Source organism: Phocoena phocoena, chromosome 11, assembly GCF_963924675.1.
Source record: "Phocoena phocoena chromosome 11, mPhoPho1.1, whole genome shotgun sequence".
In the NCBI taxonomy this organism is placed as follows: domain Eukaryota; kingdom Metazoa; phylum Chordata; class Mammalia; order Artiodactyla; family Phocoenidae; genus Phocoena; species Phocoena phocoena.
Window position 1 is genome coordinate 95,835,931 of NC_089229.1, and position 19,046 is coordinate 95,854,976.

Below are 19,046 nucleotides of genomic sequence, written 5' to 3' on the forward strand. Positions count from 1 at the left end.
GGAGCAGGGTTCCAGAAAGGGGAGGGAACTTCCAGAGGCGTGCTTCCTGTGCCGCAAGCTCGGGTCCGCTGTAGGCTGGGGGGAGAGTTTAGAACGGAACTCACTTCCGGTGCCCTTTCTCCCGCGAGCACCTGGGGCCGGACCCTCGTGTGGAGAGTGCGATCCGTAAACTGGAGAGCTGTAGAGGCGGGCCGGCACCCCCTTCGGACCACTGGTGCCGCCGGCCTCAGGACCGAACATGGCCCAGAACTTGAAGGACTTAGCGGGACGGCTGCCTTCCGGGCCCCGGGGCATGGGCACGGCGCTGAAGCTGCTGCTGGGGGCCGGCGCCGTGGCCTACGGCGTCCGCGAGTCGGTGTTCACCGGTGAGCAACCTCAGCCTGCCCTCCGGACTCCGCCCGACCCTTCCCGGACCCCTGCCCAGCCCCGCCAGGTCCCCGCGCTCACCCAGCCCCTCACCCCGCCCCACCAGCGGCTGGCACGTACTCTGAGCCCGGCCTGGGCTGACCCCTACTCCTCTCCCTGCAGTGGAAGGAGGGCACAGAGCCATTTTCTTTAATCGGATCGGAGGCGTGCAGCAGGACACCATTCTGGCCGAGGGCCTTCACTTCAGGTAATGGCGGGCAGAGCGGACTGACCCTGACCCTGACCCTTCACTCTTGAACGCCGACCCACCTATGGCTGTGGGAGGACTTTCAGCGGGATTCCGCGCCGCTCTTTACCCTCCTCACCCCATCTCCCAGAACAGTGCGTGCTGGCCACATCTTCAAGAGCACATACTGTTGTTCTCCGGAGGGAAAAGAGAATTTCATTTTGACCGTGGTCATTAAGAGGAGGAGCAGGCCAAGAAACACGTGGTGAAGGAAAACCGGACAAAACTAGGGAAACGGTAGTCTCCTAATCCCTGTCCCTGTTCCCTCCCCTCCAGGATCCCCTGGTTCCAGTACCCCATCATCTATGACATTCGCGCCAGACCCCGAAAAATTTCCTCCCCCACAGGCTCCAAAGGTAGGTCTGGGCACTGGGGTGCCACTGGCAGTAAACAAGGGAGCCTGGCCAGAGACTAGGCAAGATGGGAGTGTCAGATCTCTTGGGCCTTCGTTTCCACCTTTGCAAACAAGCTAAAATAAAGGTACCTGCTTCTGGAGTTCAAGCAGTACATTCTGGACACGCTGTGTGTTTGTACATTTTTCAACTGTTCCTCCCCCCTAACGTGAACTCGGTGAGAGCATTGTTTGTCTTAGTCACTGCCTAGAACAAACCTTTGTTTTAAAACCTTTCTTTTAATTCTTTGACTCATTAATCTTCTGGTACGCTCTGTCCTGGGGAAACTTGGCTGCAGTTTTCTCTGGTGCACCTGTTCCCTCCCAGACCATTCACAGAAGCTGTGCCTTTGAGAGTCCCCAGACCAACCCTTAGACACACACACACACACACACATTCACATTCACAATGAGGCAAGTAGCTCACCTGTAACGTACTGTTTTGCACGATTTTTAGTGCAGGTTGCTTAATATTCCCGAAACCCTAGGCCCTAAGAAATCAAGGATTCACAAAACACCATCTCTGTTCTCAAGTCCTTACAGTCTAGTTCAGGATTATGGTACAGTGTAACAGAGCCTAAAGTAGAGTAGCGAAAAGAAAGGTCAGCTTTACTGGAGGAGGGTTGTGGGTAGAGAAGACCTGACAGTGGACAAGGACGCATTTGGTCTGTGCCGAATCACTCTCCTTCCCGCAGGGCAGTTCCGGACCACAGGGCACTGCCCTGGGTAAAGAGAGAAGCCAGAGGAGAAAATGCTTGGGGAGGCAGGCTTTGCTAGGAAGCCAGCTGAGGCCCCCGTGGCCTTGCCCAGCCACTGCTAACCTCACGCTTAGACCTGCAGATGGTGAACATCTCCCTGCGGGTGCTGTCCAGACCCAACGCCGCGGAGCTTCCCAGCATGTACCAGCGCCTGGGGCTGGATTACGAGGAGCGCGTGTTGCCATCCATTGTCAACGAGGTGCTCAAGAGCGTGGTGGCCAAGTTCAACGCCTCCCAGCTGATCACCCAGCGGGCCCAGGTCTGGCTCTGGCTCCCATCACCATCTGCGTAGCATCAGCATTTCCCTCCTAGGCCCAGCGCACTGGGTGTTAGGAAAGGGTAGTGACCCGAGGTCCGTTGCCCCCAAAAAGCTGTGCAGGTGGCCACCGTGGGAAACAAGGAGAGCCAAGATTGGAGCTCAATAGCAGTTAGTGTCGGGCTGCGTGGGAGAAAAGTGGTCCAGGCGTGCGTGTAGGGTTGGTACAGCATGGAGGAGTCAGCGTGACCCAAGTCCTTCCCAGCTCAACTGGCCTAACGAGGAACTAAGAAGGGGTTAGCGCACTTTCTGCGGTTCTCCGGAGATCCGGGATTCTGACGATCACAGAAGCACGCCTTCCTTTCCGTTCTCCAGTCCCCTCAACGCCCCTCTCTCCTCCCCCCGGCCCCCAGGTGTCCTTGTTGATCCGACGGGAGCTGACAGAGAGGGCCAAGGACTTCAGCCTCATACTGGATGACGTAGCCATCACTGAGCTAAGCTTTAGCCGAGAATACACAGCTGCTGTAGAAGCTAAACAAGTGGGTGAGTCGCAAGAGGAGTCAGGCAAGGGTTTCTGAGGAAGCAGGAGGAGGGATGGGGTTCCTGACACCTTGCATCTGTGACCCCGGCTCTCGCCCGCTACAGCCCAGCAGGAGGCCCAGCGGGCCCAGTTCTTGGTGGAAAAAGCGAAGCAGGAACAGCGGCAGAAGATCGTGCAGGCCGAGGGCGAGGCTGAGGCCGCCAAGATGATATCCTGCTGCAGGGCTCTCAGCCCAGCCCCCGGGACACTCTGCTCCCGTCTGGCCCTGTGGGCTGGCTGATGACACTAAGGCGAATGCGAACCGTGCTCTCTGACCCCTGGGGGCTTGGGGTGCCGGGTGGGATCTGAAGTCTTAGTGGGGCAGCGGAGGCCTGGCTCCTCACTGTAAGGCAGATCAATAGCACTGCTGGCCTTGCCTCCATCTGTGCTGCTGCCTCCTGTTCCCGGCAGCGGTCTGCGGGGAGGCCTACAGGTAGGGGCAAAGTAGGGCTGGGCACGAGCCACCTGAGCGCAACCTTGGATCTGACAGCCCAGAGGACGGCTGAGTGAGCCGAGTCCTAGGGTGCCGCCCCAGCTGAGATCTGGCCTTGTGTGAACCCTTAACCCTACCCTGCTCACCTGGGAGAAGCTCTGGGCAAGAACCCAGGCTACATCAAGCTGCGCAAGATTCGGGCAGCCCAGAACATCTCCAAGACGGTGAGTGTGAGCTCAAGGCCGCCTTGAGGGGGGAAGGTGTTTCTACACATTGAAATGAGGGAATTAGGGTCTTGCGTGTTCGGATTTCTATTCAAACTGTCTTCTCTGACACTCCTTCTCCCATCAAAAATGGTGTCCCCTGGGCGCCCCTGACCTTTTGTTCATGCCTCTTGTGGACCTAATGCATCACAGTTGCTCGCTGCTCTGGATCCTTGTGTGAGCGCAGAAACCGTGGCTCTCACATCGCCACTTCCCTTTTCGTAACCCACACGTGTGTTCCACCAGTGGTTCCTGAATTGCAAGGGTAGGAATCAAGGTCTTTTTTGCTTGGTACAAACACCCACCTTACTTTCTGCCCTGTAGATCGCCACATCACAGAATCGTGTCTATCTCACTGCTGACAACCTTGTGCTGAACCTACAGGATGAAAGTTTCACCCGGTGAGAGGCATGGCCTTCAGGTGGGGTGCTGACACAGAACAAGGGCCGGAGTCTGGCCGCCTGGGCCCTGGAGCCTGTTACCAGCTTACTCGTGTGACCCTTGAAAACACCATGTCTCTGAACCAGTTAGAAAAGTGGGTGGTTGACAGTTCCTAACTCGAATCTCACAGGATTGATTTTATGCGATCCAATGGGATTATTCACGTAAAAAGCACTTTAATTGTAAAGTTTTAAGTGAAAAGTGGTAAAAGATGATACTGGCTGTTCTTCCTCGGGAGCTGCTCTGGGGCATGGAAGGATGCTGGGAAAGCAGGGGTGAGAAATGGCAGAGGCCAGGGAGCAAGTCTTCTTCCCAGAGCCTGAGATTCCCGGCTTCCAACGTGCTTGTCTTTTTCTCTTGGGAGCGGAGGAGGGTTTAGAGTTGGGTGGGGCACGAAACTGTCAAGTCACATGTACCTTTCTCTTGTTGTTCTGTGTTCCCTGTTCATCTGGTGACCTGGCGTCCACAGGGGAAGGTAAGTTGATGGTGCATCCTTGGTTCTGTGGGGTCCTGCCTTTTCCCCACCACATCACCTTTCTCACCCCCCCACCCACACATTCAGGGAGGAGGGTAGTTGAGGAGGGAGTGGACCGAGGTGCTCTGCCTCTCACAGCTACGTCCCCCCCTAATAACGTCACCGTCTGTCTCATTTCCACAGTGACAGCCTCATCAAGGGTAAGAAATGAACGGCTGAACAAGAACTCCACCCTCAGGGAGGAAGTGGATCTTTTCCTTCCCCGGTTTTTGAGGAGCCAGCTTGGGGCCCTACCCCGCCCCCACCGTCAAGTGATGGTCCCTCTGCATCTGTCCTCCCAGCCCTTCTCGGGTGAACAAAGACTGACCATTTTCAGGGGAGCGACTTTCCTCCCTGTGTCGGCCAGAGGTGTTGGGACTGTGTGATTTCCTGCAGGGTTGGTTCCTCCCTCGTGGTCAGAAGCAACAACCACCACCCCAGAGATTCTCAATAAATGTTTATTACTTAATCCGAAGTCAAAGCCTCCGGTGTCTGAACTGGGCTGGGGAGGCACGCATGCGCACGCTCACTCCGAGCACTCCTGGGTCCTTCTTCGTCTCTTCCAGCAGGGGGCGCGAGGACACCGGCCGGGGCAGGTAGGGAGAGCCGGGGCCTGCCGCTCTCACCCTGGAAGCCCTCAGGGCCGGATCCAGAACGGGACCCAGGGTGGGAACTGCGAGTCCTGGAGTCCGAGGCCAGCTGCACTCCCCACCCCACCCTCCTAAACCGCATCACCCCTTTGCTTACCAACATCTCCTTTTTTAAAGGCTGGAGCAGCTGTGGCTTTGCTGAGCTAGACCAAAAATCTCATGACCCCAACAGGAGCTGCTTCCTTGGTAACAGGGCTCCATGCAGCTGTGGGGAGACCACTTGTGCTCATCAGGGGGTTTACGTGTTCAGACGGCTGGCAGACCGTGTCGCCTGCTGCAGGCTACCCGCACTTCAGTCTCTCAGTCAGGGCTCGACCTCTGGAGGTGGGCTCTTCACTCCCACAGCCCTGGGCCCCCAACGGGACAGGCGCCTCCTCCCTTCCCGGCGCCGCCCTCACTGAGGGTCGTCGGGCGGTAGAGAAACGAGGCCGCTGGCTGTGCCCACGTGCCACCCCAGCCGTGCCGGGGCGAAAGTGTAGGTAGGAATCCTGGAATTCTTAGTGGTGGGGTTAGAGGGCAGAGGGCCTGGGTTCACCTTCAGCTGCTTCGGTTTTTGAAGAAAGTAGATCAACTGTCCCCTGCTCTGCAGGTTGACTGTCATGAAAGGGACGGGGAGACCAAGCAGATGTGGCCGCCCCAGCCCTGAGGAACTGGAAGCCCAAGGTGAGCGGTGAGTGAGCAGAACGAGTCCGCCCAAGCCCCATCCACATTTTATTTCCTTCGCATTCCCGAGGCAGGAAGAGGATGGAGATGCCCAGAGAACCAACGTGTTCCCAAGTCCCGCTGTGTCTCCGAGGCAGCCATTTTGTCTCCTCCCATTGTTTACTTTTCCTAGAGACTTAACCCCCCCCTTCCCAAGGGTAAAGGTCAGAGGTTGCTGGTCTGGAGGCCTCCGTGGTCTTCAGGGCTCCCTGAAGGTCATTGCCGAGGGCACCGGCCGGGGGCCATCTTTACCAGACAGTGTTAGGAGCTTCAACATTAGACCATCCAACACTGTGCTGGAAGATGGACCCAGAGCCGGCCACAGGCGTCCGGGCTGAAGCCGGCCGGTCGCTCCAAGGACCCTGGCCGCAGGCCAGCTGAGGTCTATTGAAAGTCTGCGAGCCAGTCCCCAGCTCAGGGTCAAGCTGTGGGTTCTGGGTCCTCCAGATGACAAATCACACTGGGTTGGGGGAGGGGCTGGGGCCATTGTGTCCCTTCCGTGGGCAACCAGCCAACAGCCAACCGAGGGCCACCTCTTTCTCAGCACCCTCTGCTCAAGAGGAAGGGGCCTCCAGGGCTGGGGGAGGCTCGGGAGTGGGCGTCACGGCCAGCTGGGTGCTGGGGGCCCGGGGCGGTGGGCGTCGCTGGCACGGGGCAGGGGCCTCCATCATTACCCGGCAGTATTAGAGACTCTCAACCAGCACCCAAACACTGCTGGGTAAGACGGGGGCCCCCACCCCACCGCCCGGACGGGCCGGCAGTCCTCGCCCAGGCGCCCGGTGGAGCTGCGGAGCCCTGGCTCCCCTCCCCCACCGCCCGTGTCCCCGGGGACACTTCCGGGTGAGCCCGGCAGCCGTCACCAGGCCCATCCCGGGTTGCTGATCCACTGAGGCCGGGTCAAGGCTTCGGAAGCCCCCCGCCCATCTCTTCCCCTCCCTGAGCCCCCTCCCCGCCCCCCCAGCCTCTCCCTGCCCCCCAGGCACCAGCTCAGCACCCCCACCCCACCCCAGCAGTCCCTCGCTCAACCCCAGGACCCCTCTCCCGCCGGCCTTTACCTGCCACCAGGCCGCCTGCCCCCCAGGGAGCGAGGGCCGTGGAGAGGAGGAGGAATCGAGGCTCGGGATTCAAGGCCTAGAAGCCGCCCTGGCCTCCACTCTTCCTCCTTCCTTTTCGCCTGCCGGCAGCGCAGGCCCCTACCTGGGCCCCGCCCGCCGCCCCTGCGCACAGGTGTGTCCTCCAGCCATAGGCTGCACCCCCCCGCTGCCTTAACCCCTTCCCTCCCAGCGCCAGCCGCAGGCGCCTCCTCTGAGGCCTGGTCACCCCGGCAGGCCCCGACCCTCGGACCCTCGGCCGTGGTCTCTCCTCTGCCCCGGGGCCCAGACCAGGGAGCCTGGTGTCGGAGGGACAGAGGGACGGGTTGTCTTCGCCCCCTTCGCCTTCCTCCTTGGCCTCGCCCCACGGCCACTCCCACCACCGGCTAGCCCCTTCCCCCAGGCCCCTGCCCGAGAGCCTGAGGGCAGAGAGGGCTCAGCTCAGCAGGGACTGGGTTGTGCCCCTGCCCGGTGCCCACCTGTGTGGAGGGCAGGCGGGTCCCCCAGGGGCGCCTCTCTGTCCTCACCCTTAGTATTGGGGTGCCCGCCCCTCCCGCCAAGAGTCCCAAGCTGGCCAGGAGCGTCGGCACTGACCCGGCCGATTCAGGTTCTGAGCTGCTCTCCTGCAGCCCTGGCTCTGCTCTCCAGAGGGGCCGGGCGCCCCGCCGGGCAGAGCTGCCCCTGGACCCACCTCACAGCCCTGGAGAGTCCAAGCCCCAGCCGCCGGGCAGTCAGCCCGAGGGCGGTGAGAGGGGATGGGACCCGCCTTTCTTTTGTGTGGCTCAAGCTGGGATAGAAAGGGCGTTGCTGGGAGAGGGGCCCTGAGGCCCACAGGTGATGCTCCACCCACGCACCCCCTGGAGGGCGATAGCTCCTGGGAACTGAGCTGTGTAGCCCAATCCCAGCTCTGCCTTCTCGCTCCCTAACACCCCCACACCTTTGTTTGCGTCCTTCTTAATTCTTGTTTGTACTTATTCTATGTTTGTGGACTGTTTCTGGGTCTGCCTTCCCACCAGGACAGGAATTGTCGGGCTCACCATCATGCCCCAGCACTGCTCCAGTGCCTGGGACACAGGGACGCTCAATACACAAAGTGTATGCTGAGTGAATGACCACCCAGCCTCAGCCGGCCCAGCAGCAGGGAGCCGGGCCTTCCCGAGTCAGACTCTCTCAGGCTCAACTCCCCAGGAGACTAGCATTATAACCAACATAAAGCCTTAACGCAAAGAAGGAATCATCGCTGTCGTCCACTGTGGGCCCAGGGGAAGGAAGAGCGGACAAAAATAAAACTGAAAATCTGACCAAGGGCCTAAGGGCTCTTAGTAGCCCCAGAAAGGGAGGAGCGTGGCGCACACCAGGTGCCCGGGGGAGGGAGGTTGGCCCTGGGCCCTGGGCCTGTGTTAACTGGCCGTTGTTATCCATCTTCTTAGCTCCCGGATGTAGAAGTCTGGGCCGGAGAATGTGGTTATGTCCCCCTCGGGGTGACCCTGGCTGCGTCTCCATGAATGCAGGCTCTGAGGCCGGAGGGCCTGAGTTAAAATAAAATCTTAGCTTCACTGCTCAACAGTCCTGTGGCCTTGAGCAAGTTATTTAATCTCTCTGTGTCAGTTTCTCCCACTGTAAAATAGGAATGATACAGGTACCTCGGTTCAATAACCACTTTTAGTCTTTTCAACAGCGCCTGACACACAGCGAGAGTGTAACGAATTTCATCATCCCTGATCTCAGTGATCTTCACGACCACCCTTGCAGGATCATCCTCCACTTTAAAGGGACGAGACGGCGGAACCTGACCCACACTCACACTCGTGTGTCAGACTGTGAAGGCCCAGCTTTCTGTGTCCACATGTAGCACTCCCTGCCCGCCTCCCCCTCCCGCCCAGGCACACAGAGTTAGAGACCTACACACGGTGACCTAGAGGCTTTATTTACAAGAGAAGGGCCCGGCCCTGCCAAGGGCCTTGCTGGGCTATATACAGGGGCTGGGAGAGGGAGGTGGGGACATGGCCATTTAAATTACAATGGAATGGGGGCCAGGCTCCGAGGTTCAGGCTCTGGGTCTTCCACTGGAGGCCTCTGCAGGGACGGGGCTGAGGCTGCAGAGACAGGGAAGGAAGGGCTAAGAGGGGGTTGGACCTGGAGGGGGGACAAGACACAGGTCTGGTTGGGTTGGGAAGACAGGGTGAGGCCGCAGCCGCCCCGTCCATCCCAGGGAGAGCACCGAGCCTGGGGGCCCCTGAGGGCAGGCCAGGGAGGGGCCGTACCATGGCCGCCCCAGGACGGGCCCAGCTCACTTCCTCTTCAGGGAACCCTTGCTCTTCTCCTTGTCCGCCGACCGCTGCTTCTTCACCTTCTCGTCCTTCTTGTTCTTACCGTGCACGTTCTCATAGACGTCCTCCTTGTGTCTGCAGGCGCGGCAGGCGGGGGCGGGCAGTCAGGACACAGGGCAGGGGTCTCCCGAGGACACAGCCCTCGGGGCCACCCCCATCTCACAGGTGAGCAAACTGAGGCCAGGAGAGCAAGGAGACCAGTCCTGACAGTGTCCTTATACTAGACTAGAAGCTCCTTTGGGGGCAGAGGCTCCATCTCACACATCAGTGCCTAGCACAGGCCCCACGTGGAGGGCACTCAGGAGACACTTGTGAACACAGGTTGTAAGAACCAAGCTTGAACTTTAACCCGAACCTCCCTGGAAAGGACGGGTCGGGCTGGGGAAGAGAAAGGGGCAGACGCTGGGAGGTGGGAGGTGGGGCCACTCACTTGGAGGAGGTGCGGGCGGCCTTGGCATGGGCATTCTTCATGGCTGGGGGGTAGGTAATGTTCCCGTACTCCGACTCCCAGCCCTTCTGGGACTGTGGGAAGAAATGTGGTGGGAGGCCAGTGGTCCCAGCAGCACTGGGCAATGCCCACTGCCCCCCTCGGCCCCTCCAGGCCATGCTCTGCCCGCACCTGCATGACCTCCAGCTTCTTCTTGGTGGTTTCGATGAACTGGGCGATGGCCACGTAGATGAACTTGTACTGCGCCTCCGTCTGCACCATGCCCGAGCGCTGGGCCCGTACCATCTGGATCGTCTTCTGGATGTCGATGTCACAGTCCAGGCCTGGCAGGGAGGGCGGCTGGACGTCAGGCCCTGGGCAGAGGTGGTGGACCCGGGGGCCGCTCCGCCGTCTGCCCCGCCTCGCCCACAGGCCCCCTCACCCTTGGTGGAGACGCTCTCCATGAGCATGTCGATGACAATGATGGTGCCCGTACGGCCGATGCCGGCGCTGCGGAGAGAAGGGGCGCCATCAGAGGCCCAGCCCGCACTAGCCGGAAGCGGCGGCAAGGCAGGGGGGCCGGGGGCGGGTGTCGGCACAGCACCGGCAGGGGCGGGGCTTAGGGAACCAGGCCGGGTCACTGCGAAGGTAGGCAGGGTGGAAGTCTGCCCAACTCTGCACCCGTGCTCATCACTCCAGCCAAGGGATCTGGGGGCAGAAGCTGGCTCTCAAGTGCTAAGACGCTGCTCCCCAGACACCCATCACTTTCCTTCCCAGCACCACACTCCACCGCCTGCTTCCACCCCTCACTCTGCCCCCCACCCCAGGAGATCTGGGACCCCGGGCCCCGACCACATCCTGCCTGCTCCCCTGGTACTCTGGGCCTCCCCGGCCCTCTCCCACAGCCTTGGCCCCAGCGCGGCTGCCCTCCTGGCCTCGGGAGCATCTTTCGGCAAGGCTCCATTTCCCTTTTTCTTCAGATCCTGATGGCAGGGCAAGGGCAGCGTCCAAGACAGCAGGCCTCGGGAGCCACCGGGCTCAGGCAACTTGGGGGAGCATCGCAGCAGGAAGTCTGCCTTCTCCCCACCCTCTGCTGCAACAGACCCCAGGAGCCTCAGGACCGCACACAGACCCCAGTCCCACCCCCTCGGCTAGGCCAGTCAGGCCAATGCCCTGAGTTGCACTGTCTAATTTCAAACCCAGATTGTCAAAAATAACACCCCCTCACCCACTTCCTTCCTGTAACGTCTAAATTAAGGCCATGGGGATTTCAAGAAGGGAGGGGGGGCACGGCCTGGAGGCAGAGTCCCTGAGGCAGCACGTGGGGGGCACCTCCAGACGCAGCCCCCCGGCCCTGCCCCAGGACGCGCAATTGCTGGTGGGGCAGAAGGAGGAAGCCCCAGCCCTCACGGCCCCGGGGTCACGTGGAGGGAGCTGGAAGGGAAGAGGACAGAGCAGATTCCCATTTCCCCATTCCCTGCCTGACGTGAGTTATTAAAGCATTAACAGATCCCATTCTTGGGCATTTGCTGTATTCCAGACGCAGTGAGAGGGTCTCACACTCATAACCCTATAAGAAGCTGATTTTACGGACAAGAATCCGGGGGTCAGAGAAGGGAAGTCCTTTGCCCAAGATCGCACAGCCGGTGAGTGGAGGAGCTGGAATTTTGAGCAGCAAGTCTGTCCAGGACCCCGTGCCTGCTGCCTCCCATCCCCCTCAGGCCTGATGGGACACTTGCTCCTCCTTGCTGACTCCTCAGCTTCCCACCTTAGTAGGAATGGGGTCTCCTGATCATGAACGTGAGGGTCTCCAGTGGAGCCAGTGGTGCATAAGCCCAAGGGCTGAGTTGGGGGCACTGGCGGGAAGGGAGAGATAGGTTGCAGCAATGAAGAAGCCTCAGCCTGCCGCCAGGGCTGCAGATGGAAAAGAGAATGGATGGGGAGCTACACCAACCCTAAGGAGAAATACCAGAAACACCGGCTGGGTAGGCGCGTCTGAGAAAACAGGAGTGACCAGGACCTGGGTCTACCGTGAGCCCTGCTCTAGGCTCCCCCACTGACCAGCGGTGACCTGGCAAGAGGCTGGGCCTGTTTCCTCATCTGTATGCGGCAGGGTTGGACTAGATGCTACATCCAGGGAAGTCTCTGAGGAAGCCCACCCCGCCAGGCACGGGATCAAACAATGGGCTTGGTTCAAGCTTAAGTTCCACCCGTGGGTCTGGAGTCATCAGAGAACCCAGGGACTTCCCTGGTGGTCCAGAGGTTAAGCCTCCTCACTCCCAATGCAGGAGGCGCGGGTTCCACCCCTGGTGCGGGAACTGAGATCCCACACGCCACGCGGCATGGCCAAAACAAAACAAAAAACCGTATCAGGGAACCCAGAAGAGGTGGAGGCCAGGGGAGGCGTTAGATGAGTTAAAGTTGCTTACAAGCGCACATGGCACTTGGCAGTACTCACCTGCCAGCTACTACTTTGATTATTATTATTAATAATAATAACATCATCATCCTTCTTATGCTCACCTGCAGTGCACGATGATGGGCCCTGCGTGAGGCAGACTTTCCTGCCGCTGGTTGATCTGGTCCAGGAAGCTGAGGACACCCCCAGGCTCGCTGGGGACCCCGTGGTCAGGCCAGCTCAGGTACTGGTAGTGCCAGATCTCCCGAACCAGGTCCCCCTGGGTCAAGGACATTGTCAGTGCCCCCTGCTCCCACGCATGGCCTCATTCGACCCAACCAAAGAGAACAGGTGTGAGGAGGGCCCCGGGCATGGGGCAGGGGCAAGGGCCACTCACATTGTCCAGCGGGGAGACCTGTAAGGTGCGGAGTTTGTACTCAGCCGCGTCGTGTTCCCTGCAGTTGGTTACAGCGTAGAGTCCATAAACGTGCTGAGTGCCCACCTCTGGCCAGTATGGGACACATTTGTTCTGAAAAGGGAGGGTGAAGGTGGGGACTGAGGCCTGTGCCCACCTCGAGCAGGGCCTGAGTCCCTGGCGCTTGCCCCGTCAGCATCCGATGGATGAACAGATTAAATGGCCAAGAGTCAGAGACATAGGGCCTGGCTCGGCCTCTTACAGGTGGTGAGACCTCACCGGCCACTTAACACGTCATTCAGCGCACGTTGGCTGGCACACGCGCTGAACCTGAAGCTGTGCAAACCGGGCCGGAGTTAGACACAAGTGAGACGCAGCCTATGCCCCTGTGCCTACAGGAGCTCACAGAGAGATAGGTAAGCGGGGAACCAGAGCCGCTGAGGAGCCCGGGGGAGGGAGAGACTAATCCTCTCTCTTGGGAACGGAGGAAATCAGGGACAGCTTCACAGAGGAGGGAGCATTTGAGCTGGGTCTTCACAAAACGAGGAGTCGGGCTCCCCTGGTGGCACAGTGGTTAAGAATCCACGTGCCAATGCAGGGAACACGGGTTCGAGCCCTGGTCCGGGAAGATCCCACATGCCGCGGAGCAACTAAGCCCGTGCGCCACAACTACTGAGCCTGCGCTCTAGAGCCCGTGAGCCACAACTACTGAGTCCACATGCCACAACTACTGCAGCCCGCGTGCCTAGAGCCCGTGCTCCGCAACAAAGAGAAGCCACTGCAACGAGAAGCCCGCACACTGCAACGAAGAGTAGCCCCCGCTCACTGCAACTAGAGAAAGCCCACACGCAGCAACGAAGAACCAACGCAACCGAAAAGAAAGAAAGGAAAAGAGAAAAAGCGAGGAGTCTGTGAGGCAGAGAGAGTGCAGAGCCAGGAAGTCAGTCCCTAGTGGAAATGAGCTCGTGCAGAGGCGTGGAAACCTTAGGGACTCTGGCCGGTCAGAGGCAGCGAGGGCTGGAGGGCAGCCACCAGGCCTGAGCGCCAGGTCCGGCAGTGTGACTGCTCTGAAGGCAGCTGGGAGCCATGGCAGGGTTCTCAGAGGGAGCAGCCTGGTGCAGTGTGTGCTCTGCACGGGTCATGGCCACTCCACTGCAGAGGGTGCCGTGGGAAGGGGGCAGCCTGCAGGCAGGGAGGTAGCTTGCCTGTGGCGTGAGGGTTTGGGGCTGACTCCGGACAGTATTATGAGGCCAAGAGGACAGGAAGGGCTACTGCCCAGAGCGGAACAGAGGGACACTTTAAGGAAAGAGGCCACTGGAAATCTGGGTCTGGTGGTCAGAGGAGCCCAGGGTGGGAAGCGGGGATCCGGGAGTCAGCGTGTACCCAGACCTCGTGCCTCAGTTTCCCAACAAGGTAGGACCCTTGCCCTCCGAGGTGCCCCAAGTCTCTTTGGCTTAATGGTGGCAGACGACTACTGGGGGGCTCGCGGTGCGTGGCTCGGCTTACCCGGCCCTTCTCCACCTCCCGGGTGGTCATGACGACGACACGGGTGTTCTCCTGCCACACCATCTGCCAGAAGTCGTTGACTGTGGCCTCCAGGCAGCCCTGGCTGGCGATGTAGGTCTTAGCATTCTCATCAGGGCCTAGCAGCTGGTTCTGGACGCGGGTGCAGAGACACGCAGGACTGTGAGCCCCTCGCACCCCTGCGACACTCAGCCACCCAAGGCAACAGCTCTGGCTTCGCCCGTGCATGTTTGGACCCAGCCCCCCCACGAACGGGGGGCCCCAGGGCCCAGCCCCCCCTCCCCCATGACCGGCGGGCACACCCACCTTGACGTAGTTGGCGTTAATGTAGTCGGACCCAGGGATGTTACTGTCGCGTCCCTGCAGGACCACTCGGCTGTGGTCGACTGGGAGCGAGCGGAGAGGAAGCAAGAAAGGCATGGGTCAGACCCTTCCTGAGTTTCCAGGCCTTTCTTGCCCAGAAGCCACGAGCTCTCAGAGCCCTGCAGGCAGGCAGGGATGGGGGATCTGTATGGGGGGAGGGATCTGTGTGGGGTGGGGCTGGAGGTTTCAGAGGAAGAAGGGGGTGGGGGTGGGGTGCCGGAGGCCCCTCTGGGAGGAGCAGAGGCTTTTTGGAGGAGGGGAGGCTATTGCGGGTGGAGAGGGTTCCCCCCTTGAGCTGGGGGAAGAGACCCACTGAGATGGGGCGAGGCCAGCTGGCAGAAGGGGAGTCTCCTGGGTGAATGGATGGGGGAGGGCTGGAGGCTGCCCAGGGATAGGGCACTCACACGGAAGGATGTTCTTGTAACGGTTCTTGCTCTTGTTTTCTGGCCGCTGCCCTTCCAGCCGCTGGTGCAAGTTCTTCACCTCCTGCTTCTGCAGACTCTGTGGGGCAAGAGGGGGAAATGGAGCCCCAGGCCCTGGAGAAGGGCCATCCACGGGTGGCGAGGATGTGGGGCAGATCAGTGTAAGAGGTGGGGAGAGAGGGGACGGGGTCTGCCTGGGACCCCAGGCCCTTTGCCCTGCTGGTCCCCTCACACACCTCAAACTCCTCCCAGAAGCCAGCCTTGGCTGTGTTCTCCGACTCCTGCTTCTTGTTCAGTTCCAAGACCCGGTTCTCAATGTCAGCTGCGTTCACCCTCGTGGCGTAGTATGGCTGGGGCGAGGGAGAGCGAGAAGTCAGCCGCTTCTAGAGCTCAGAAGCTCAGGGGAAGGAAGGAGGCAGCCTGGCCCACCCCTCACCTGCCGCAGGTAGACGAAGGCGCCCGAGGCCTCCTCGATCCCTGTCCTCTTGAAATGCTCCACCAGGTCCGTGAGGCTGTCGAAGGTCTCCGAACCGCCCACTGTGTAGCGTCCACCCTGAGGGGGGCCGAGTCAGGCCACCTCTCAGGACCCAAGTCTCCCTCCCCGGACCCCCAGCCTCAGACCGAAGGCCGGGCTGACCCTCCCCACAGGCAACGCTGGCGCACAGATGGACCCCCAGCAGGATGCCGCCCCACTACCCAGATGCCTTACCTCACACATGACCTTGATATGGGTGACTCTGAGTGGGGAGTCCGGCCCAGCCTTGGGCTGGTCGCTGAGCACAGACAGCACAAAATCTCCAGGCTGGCTGAGACTTTCACGCACGAGAAAAGTCCAGGGCTCACCCTTGGCCTGCAGCAGTGTCTCTGCCTGCCCTCCAGACATGTGGCCATGGTACCACCTAGAGAAGACAGCACCCGGGGAGGTGAGACCGAGGCCAGGGGCAGGTGCTGGGTAGACATTCACGGAGGGGGCAGGGAAACCGGGCACCTGCCACGTGCAGGCACTCTGCTATGTGCTTTCAAACCCACCACCATCACAAAAATGCTGAGAGGTAGATACTACCCATTCTGCAGATGAAGAAACTGAGGCAGGCACACTGGCCCAAGGCCCTTGCCGATAAGAGGCGAGCCTCAGGACTTCTAAGCAGGCCCACCTCTGAAAGTTTAAGACAAAGGCAGACAGGCAGGCCATGTCCAGAATACTTGGAGGGGAGAAATCCAGGAAGGGTCTCCATGAAAGACAGGGCTGGGCTAGGGGAACAAATGCAGAGGCCAAACCACAGAGAGTGCTGGGGATGGGAGAGACGGAAGTCACAAGGGAGGCATAATGGGGAGAAGTCCCCCAGGGGGGCCGGGAAGGCAGACAACCCCGCTGGGTAAGAGTGGTTTGGGGGCTCTGGGGTGCCTGGGATGGTGTCACTGAACTAGCTGTTAAGAGGGGCTCAGAGGGGCTCAGAGGGGCAGAAAGCAGAACTAGGACCTTTCCCCAAAGCACACCCCCTTCCCAGGAGGAAACTGTAGCCCCGCAATGCCCAGCCCCACAGGAAACCACGTGATGGAAAAAACACAAAACTCCTTCTGGGGAGAGAGTGAGAAGTGAGGTTGTGAGGTTTCCTCAGCCCAGGGACCAGGGGAGGGGGGGCATTTTCCAACCGCAGGAACGGGGAGAAAGAGGGAGGGGGCCAGTCTGTCCCACCCCATCTCACTCCTGCCCCAAGGAGACTGCAGCTCAGAGACTTCCAGAGTCTCCTGCCCTGTCCAGGACCCCCTGGGCCACCCCATCCCATCACTTGGGGATAGGCCAGGTCCGCAGGGCTGTGGAGAGGGGGCTAACCCGCTTCCCCCAGGCCCCAGGATGAGGAAGTTTCCATGCAAATGTCAGGCTGACCACAGGGGAGAGCTAGCCAGTGAGGGGACAAATGCAAATTCCCGCAGAGGGGGTGGGGCAGCTGCGAGAACACAAGTGGAGGTTTGGAGAAAGGGCCTCCTCCACACACTCCCAGGGTCAAGGGCGAGCCCAGGCCTCCTGGCACGGGTAACCAGAAGGGCCTCTTAGAGTCAGCTGCCCTGGTCTTGATTCCCTCGATCCTCGGTCCTCGACTTCTCCCAGCCCCAGTTGGAACCCAGGCCTCAGGCCCCTCCCCGGGGGGTCTGCTCAGCTCCATCCCTCTTCCAGCTCCACCCTCTTCCTGCAGCAGCCAGCAGGGCAGATCCTGGCCAGGACGAGGAGGAAGCCAGGACATGAAGAGCTCAAGAGAGTCTGGGTGGAAAATCCCCATGAATGTTGCAGGTGGGGTGCAGGAAAAGGGCAAGAAAGGGCAGCCACCAGCAAGATCATCAATGTGGCTTCCCTCCTAGAAGAGGTAGCTTCACAGGAAGGGGATCAGTGGCTTCATGTTCACGGGAAAGAGGTCTCCAGGGGTGGGCCCCAGGGCCTTTATCTCAGCCTCATCCAGGGCTAAGTTTCAATCACTGACTTGAAAAAAATATGAATGCACACTGGGAGGCATGCACGTCAGAGAGACTGAAAGTGGACAGAATCAAAGTTCAGAATCATTTCAACAGTCGATACACAAATACAGGACAAGGGCAAGTTGACTTGGCCCTAGGAGTGTGAAAAAAAAAAGAACCCAGAGTTGTTCAGCTGCCCTTCCCCTCAGTAGGAGCTGTCATGGAGATGAAGCTATAAAATGAGCCTCCATGTCCCGCTGAGTGCTGGGGTCCCACCACCCTCCACCCGTGCACTGGGGAGATTGCATGGGAAGCAGCCAACCCAGTTTTGGGGACCACATCTTTGGAGCCAAAAAGATGCCTGGAGTATTACCCTGTGCCCAGGTACTAGGTCCCTTACACACCCATCACACAGTTTTCAATGATCCGGGTTCTGGTCAAGGGACTCGTCCAGCTCCACCCAGCCCAAGAGGGCAGACCCGTCCTCACGGGTTGCTGAGATGAGGCACTACGTGTCCTCAGGAACGCTGGCCCCTACGCTCTTCCTCAACATCAGCCTGTCCCTGTATTAACCCCTGCTGGGGAGGGAACAGTTACAGGTTCTCTTCCAGGTAAGAAGAAGAAGTTCTTTCTAACAACAGAGCCAGACTGCTGGGAACACAGCCACGAGGAGTGGCCTCTCCGGCACTAGTAGAGCCTGCGCTGCTGGCAGACAGGGACCCTGGAGAAGGGCGAGGTGACCTTCTCTTGCTTCCTCAGGGGCTGATGGAAAGGGGCCCCAGGATCACATGGAGGGAAGAGGCCCCACAGAGCCCTGAGAAGGAGCGGGGGAGGGGCACTTGGGGTGGAGGCCAGCGCACCTCTCCGTGGGCTGGGCCAGGACGCGAAGCCCCTCACCTCTCACTGGTGGGGTCCGAGCAGTTCAGCGGGTACTTGAGGTGGATGATGGTGCCGTCGCGGTCCTGCAGGACGCCCTGCTGCTGCGTGTAGTACTCCACCAGCTCCGTCAGCGTCGCGAACTTCTCCCCTCCATACAGGTCGTAGAAATCCCCCGAGTTCTGGATCCGAATGTGGGTCACCTGATCCCCCACCCTGCAGGGCACCGGGCGGAGGTGAGGCCGGTGGATGTGAGAGCGGAGGTGGGGACGGCGTGGGGGATGGGCGGGGGTCCTGGGCAGGGAGCGCACACGGGGGCGGGGTGGACACACACGGGGCCGGGGCGTGCTGGGGCCTGGGCAACCAGAGTGAGAGGCCAAGTCCTGGCCCCGGCTAGAGCCTCGGGCCACCCACCTGACGGAGAGGGAGAAGTCGCCCTGGTTCTTGCGACTGGGCCGAGCCAGGAAGCTCCCGTTGACCCCTCGGCCCTTGAGCAGGGTCTCGGCATCCAGGCCACTGAGGTCTCGGTGAAACCACCTGGGAGGCCAGGAGGGCAGTGAGGAGAGGGCCCTGGGGCACCCCACCTCCTGCCTACCCAGGGTCCCCGGCCCTTACCTCACCATCCTGGGGGTGCCCGGGGGGAAGGGGGCGCAGGCAACAGGGTGGAGCTGCTGAGTCCGGGCAGGTGGAGAACGCTGGGGCTAAGCCTCCCGAGGCTCTCAGCGCCCAGGTCACCTCACCACTGCGGTCCTGGTTCTGGGGCTGCCACTCCACTGGTCTGGGGCAGCCGGCAGGGCGGGGACAGGAAGGGGCGCGGCCGACCCCTTGGGGGAACTCACTGTACTTCTCGTTTTAGAGCAGAGTGGGGAGAAGCTGCGCAGGGTGGCAGTGGGCGCGGGGGGGCCCACTTCCCATACGCCTGCCATCAAAGGCCTCGGGAGCCAGGCCCTCCACACATGGGGGGACACCCGAGTAAGGACACACGTGCGCCTGGCGCACTCCGGGCGCAGATCATGCTCGGCACGTGGAAAGCCGCCCAGTCACGTGCCGTCTACTCCTGCTCCGCCAGCCACTTCCACGCAGCCTTCCCTGGTCCACGCCACCGATGA

General features: G+C 60.5%; 2 protein-coding genes and 1 non-coding gene across 4 annotated transcripts; 2 read left to right on the forward strand and 1 right to left on the reverse strand.

The window, feature by feature from the left end:
• The first annotated feature begins 37 nt into the window (after positions 1-37).
• PHB2 (prohibitin 2) lies at positions 38-4,757 on the forward strand. Of its 2 annotated transcripts, XM_065886915.1 has the most exons (10): positions 38-365; positions 529-613; positions 929-1,008; positions 1,876-2,060; positions 2,471-2,600; positions 2,703-2,806; positions 3,217-3,294; positions 3,658-3,734; positions 4,244-4,249; positions 4,433-4,757. In XM_065886915.1, the coding sequence occupies exons 1-10, from the start codon at positions 239-241 to the stop codon at positions 4,458-4,460; spliced, it is 900 nt and encodes a 299-aa protein (XP_065742987.1). In that variant the 5' UTR covers positions 38-238; the 3' UTR covers positions 4,461-4,757. The 2 variants fall into 2 exon arrangements, with proteins under 2 accessions (XP_065742987.1, XP_065742988.1); XM_065886916.1 differs by lacking the exon at positions 2,703-2,806 and having other exon boundaries at positions 239-365; positions 3,227-3,294; positions 4,433-4,460.
• LOC136131668 (small nucleolar RNA U89) lies at positions 2,871-3,126 on the forward strand. The gene has a single exon (XR_010656398.1). It is a non-coding gene; the product is annotated as a small nucleolar RNA U89 (small nucleolar RNA).
• Positions 4,758-8,637: 3,880 nt separating the features above from the next.
• Positions 8,638-18,706, reverse strand: PTPN6 (protein tyrosine phosphatase non-receptor type 6). The gene is made up of 16 exons (XM_065888333.1): positions 18,553-18,706; positions 18,352-18,474; positions 17,959-18,153; positions 15,320-15,509; positions 15,047-15,163; positions 14,847-14,960; positions 14,593-14,689; positions 14,132-14,211; positions 13,808-13,957; positions 12,284-12,415; positions 12,012-12,166; positions 9,931-9,998; positions 9,681-9,832; positions 9,492-9,583; positions 8,996-9,136; positions 8,638-8,827 (listed from the first exon to the last, which is right to left on the reverse strand). Exons 1-15 carry the CDS (start codon positions 18,558-18,560, stop codon positions 9,022-9,024), a joined length of 1,788 nt encoding a protein of 595 aa, XP_065744405.1. The 5' UTR covers positions 18,561-18,706; the 3' UTR covers positions 8,638-8,827; positions 8,996-9,021.
• Between the last annotated feature and the right edge of the window lie 340 nt (positions 18,707-19,046).

Coding starts and splice junctions, on each gene's coding strand:
- PHB2 (XM_065886915.1), top strand. CDS start 239: ATGGCCCAGAACTTGAAGGACTTAGCGGGACGGCTGCCTTCCGGGCCC. Junction 2,807..3,216: donor AGGCTGAGGCCGCCAAGATG/ATATCCTGCTGC, acceptor TACCCTGCTCAC/CTGGGAGAAGCTCTGGGCAA. Junction 3,295..3,657: donor CCCAGAACATCTCCAAGACG/GTGAGTGTGAGC, acceptor TCTGCCCTGTAG/ATCGCCACATCACAGAATCG.
- PTPN6 (XM_065888333.1), bottom strand. Junction 15,164..15,319: donor ATATCAAGGTCATGTGTGAG/GTAAGGCATCTG, acceptor GGCCCCCCTCAG/GGTGGACGCTACACAGTGGG. Junction 9,833..9,930: donor GGAGAGCGTCTCCACCAAGG/GTGAGGGGGCCT, acceptor CCTCCCTGCCAG/GCCTGGACTGTGACATCGAC.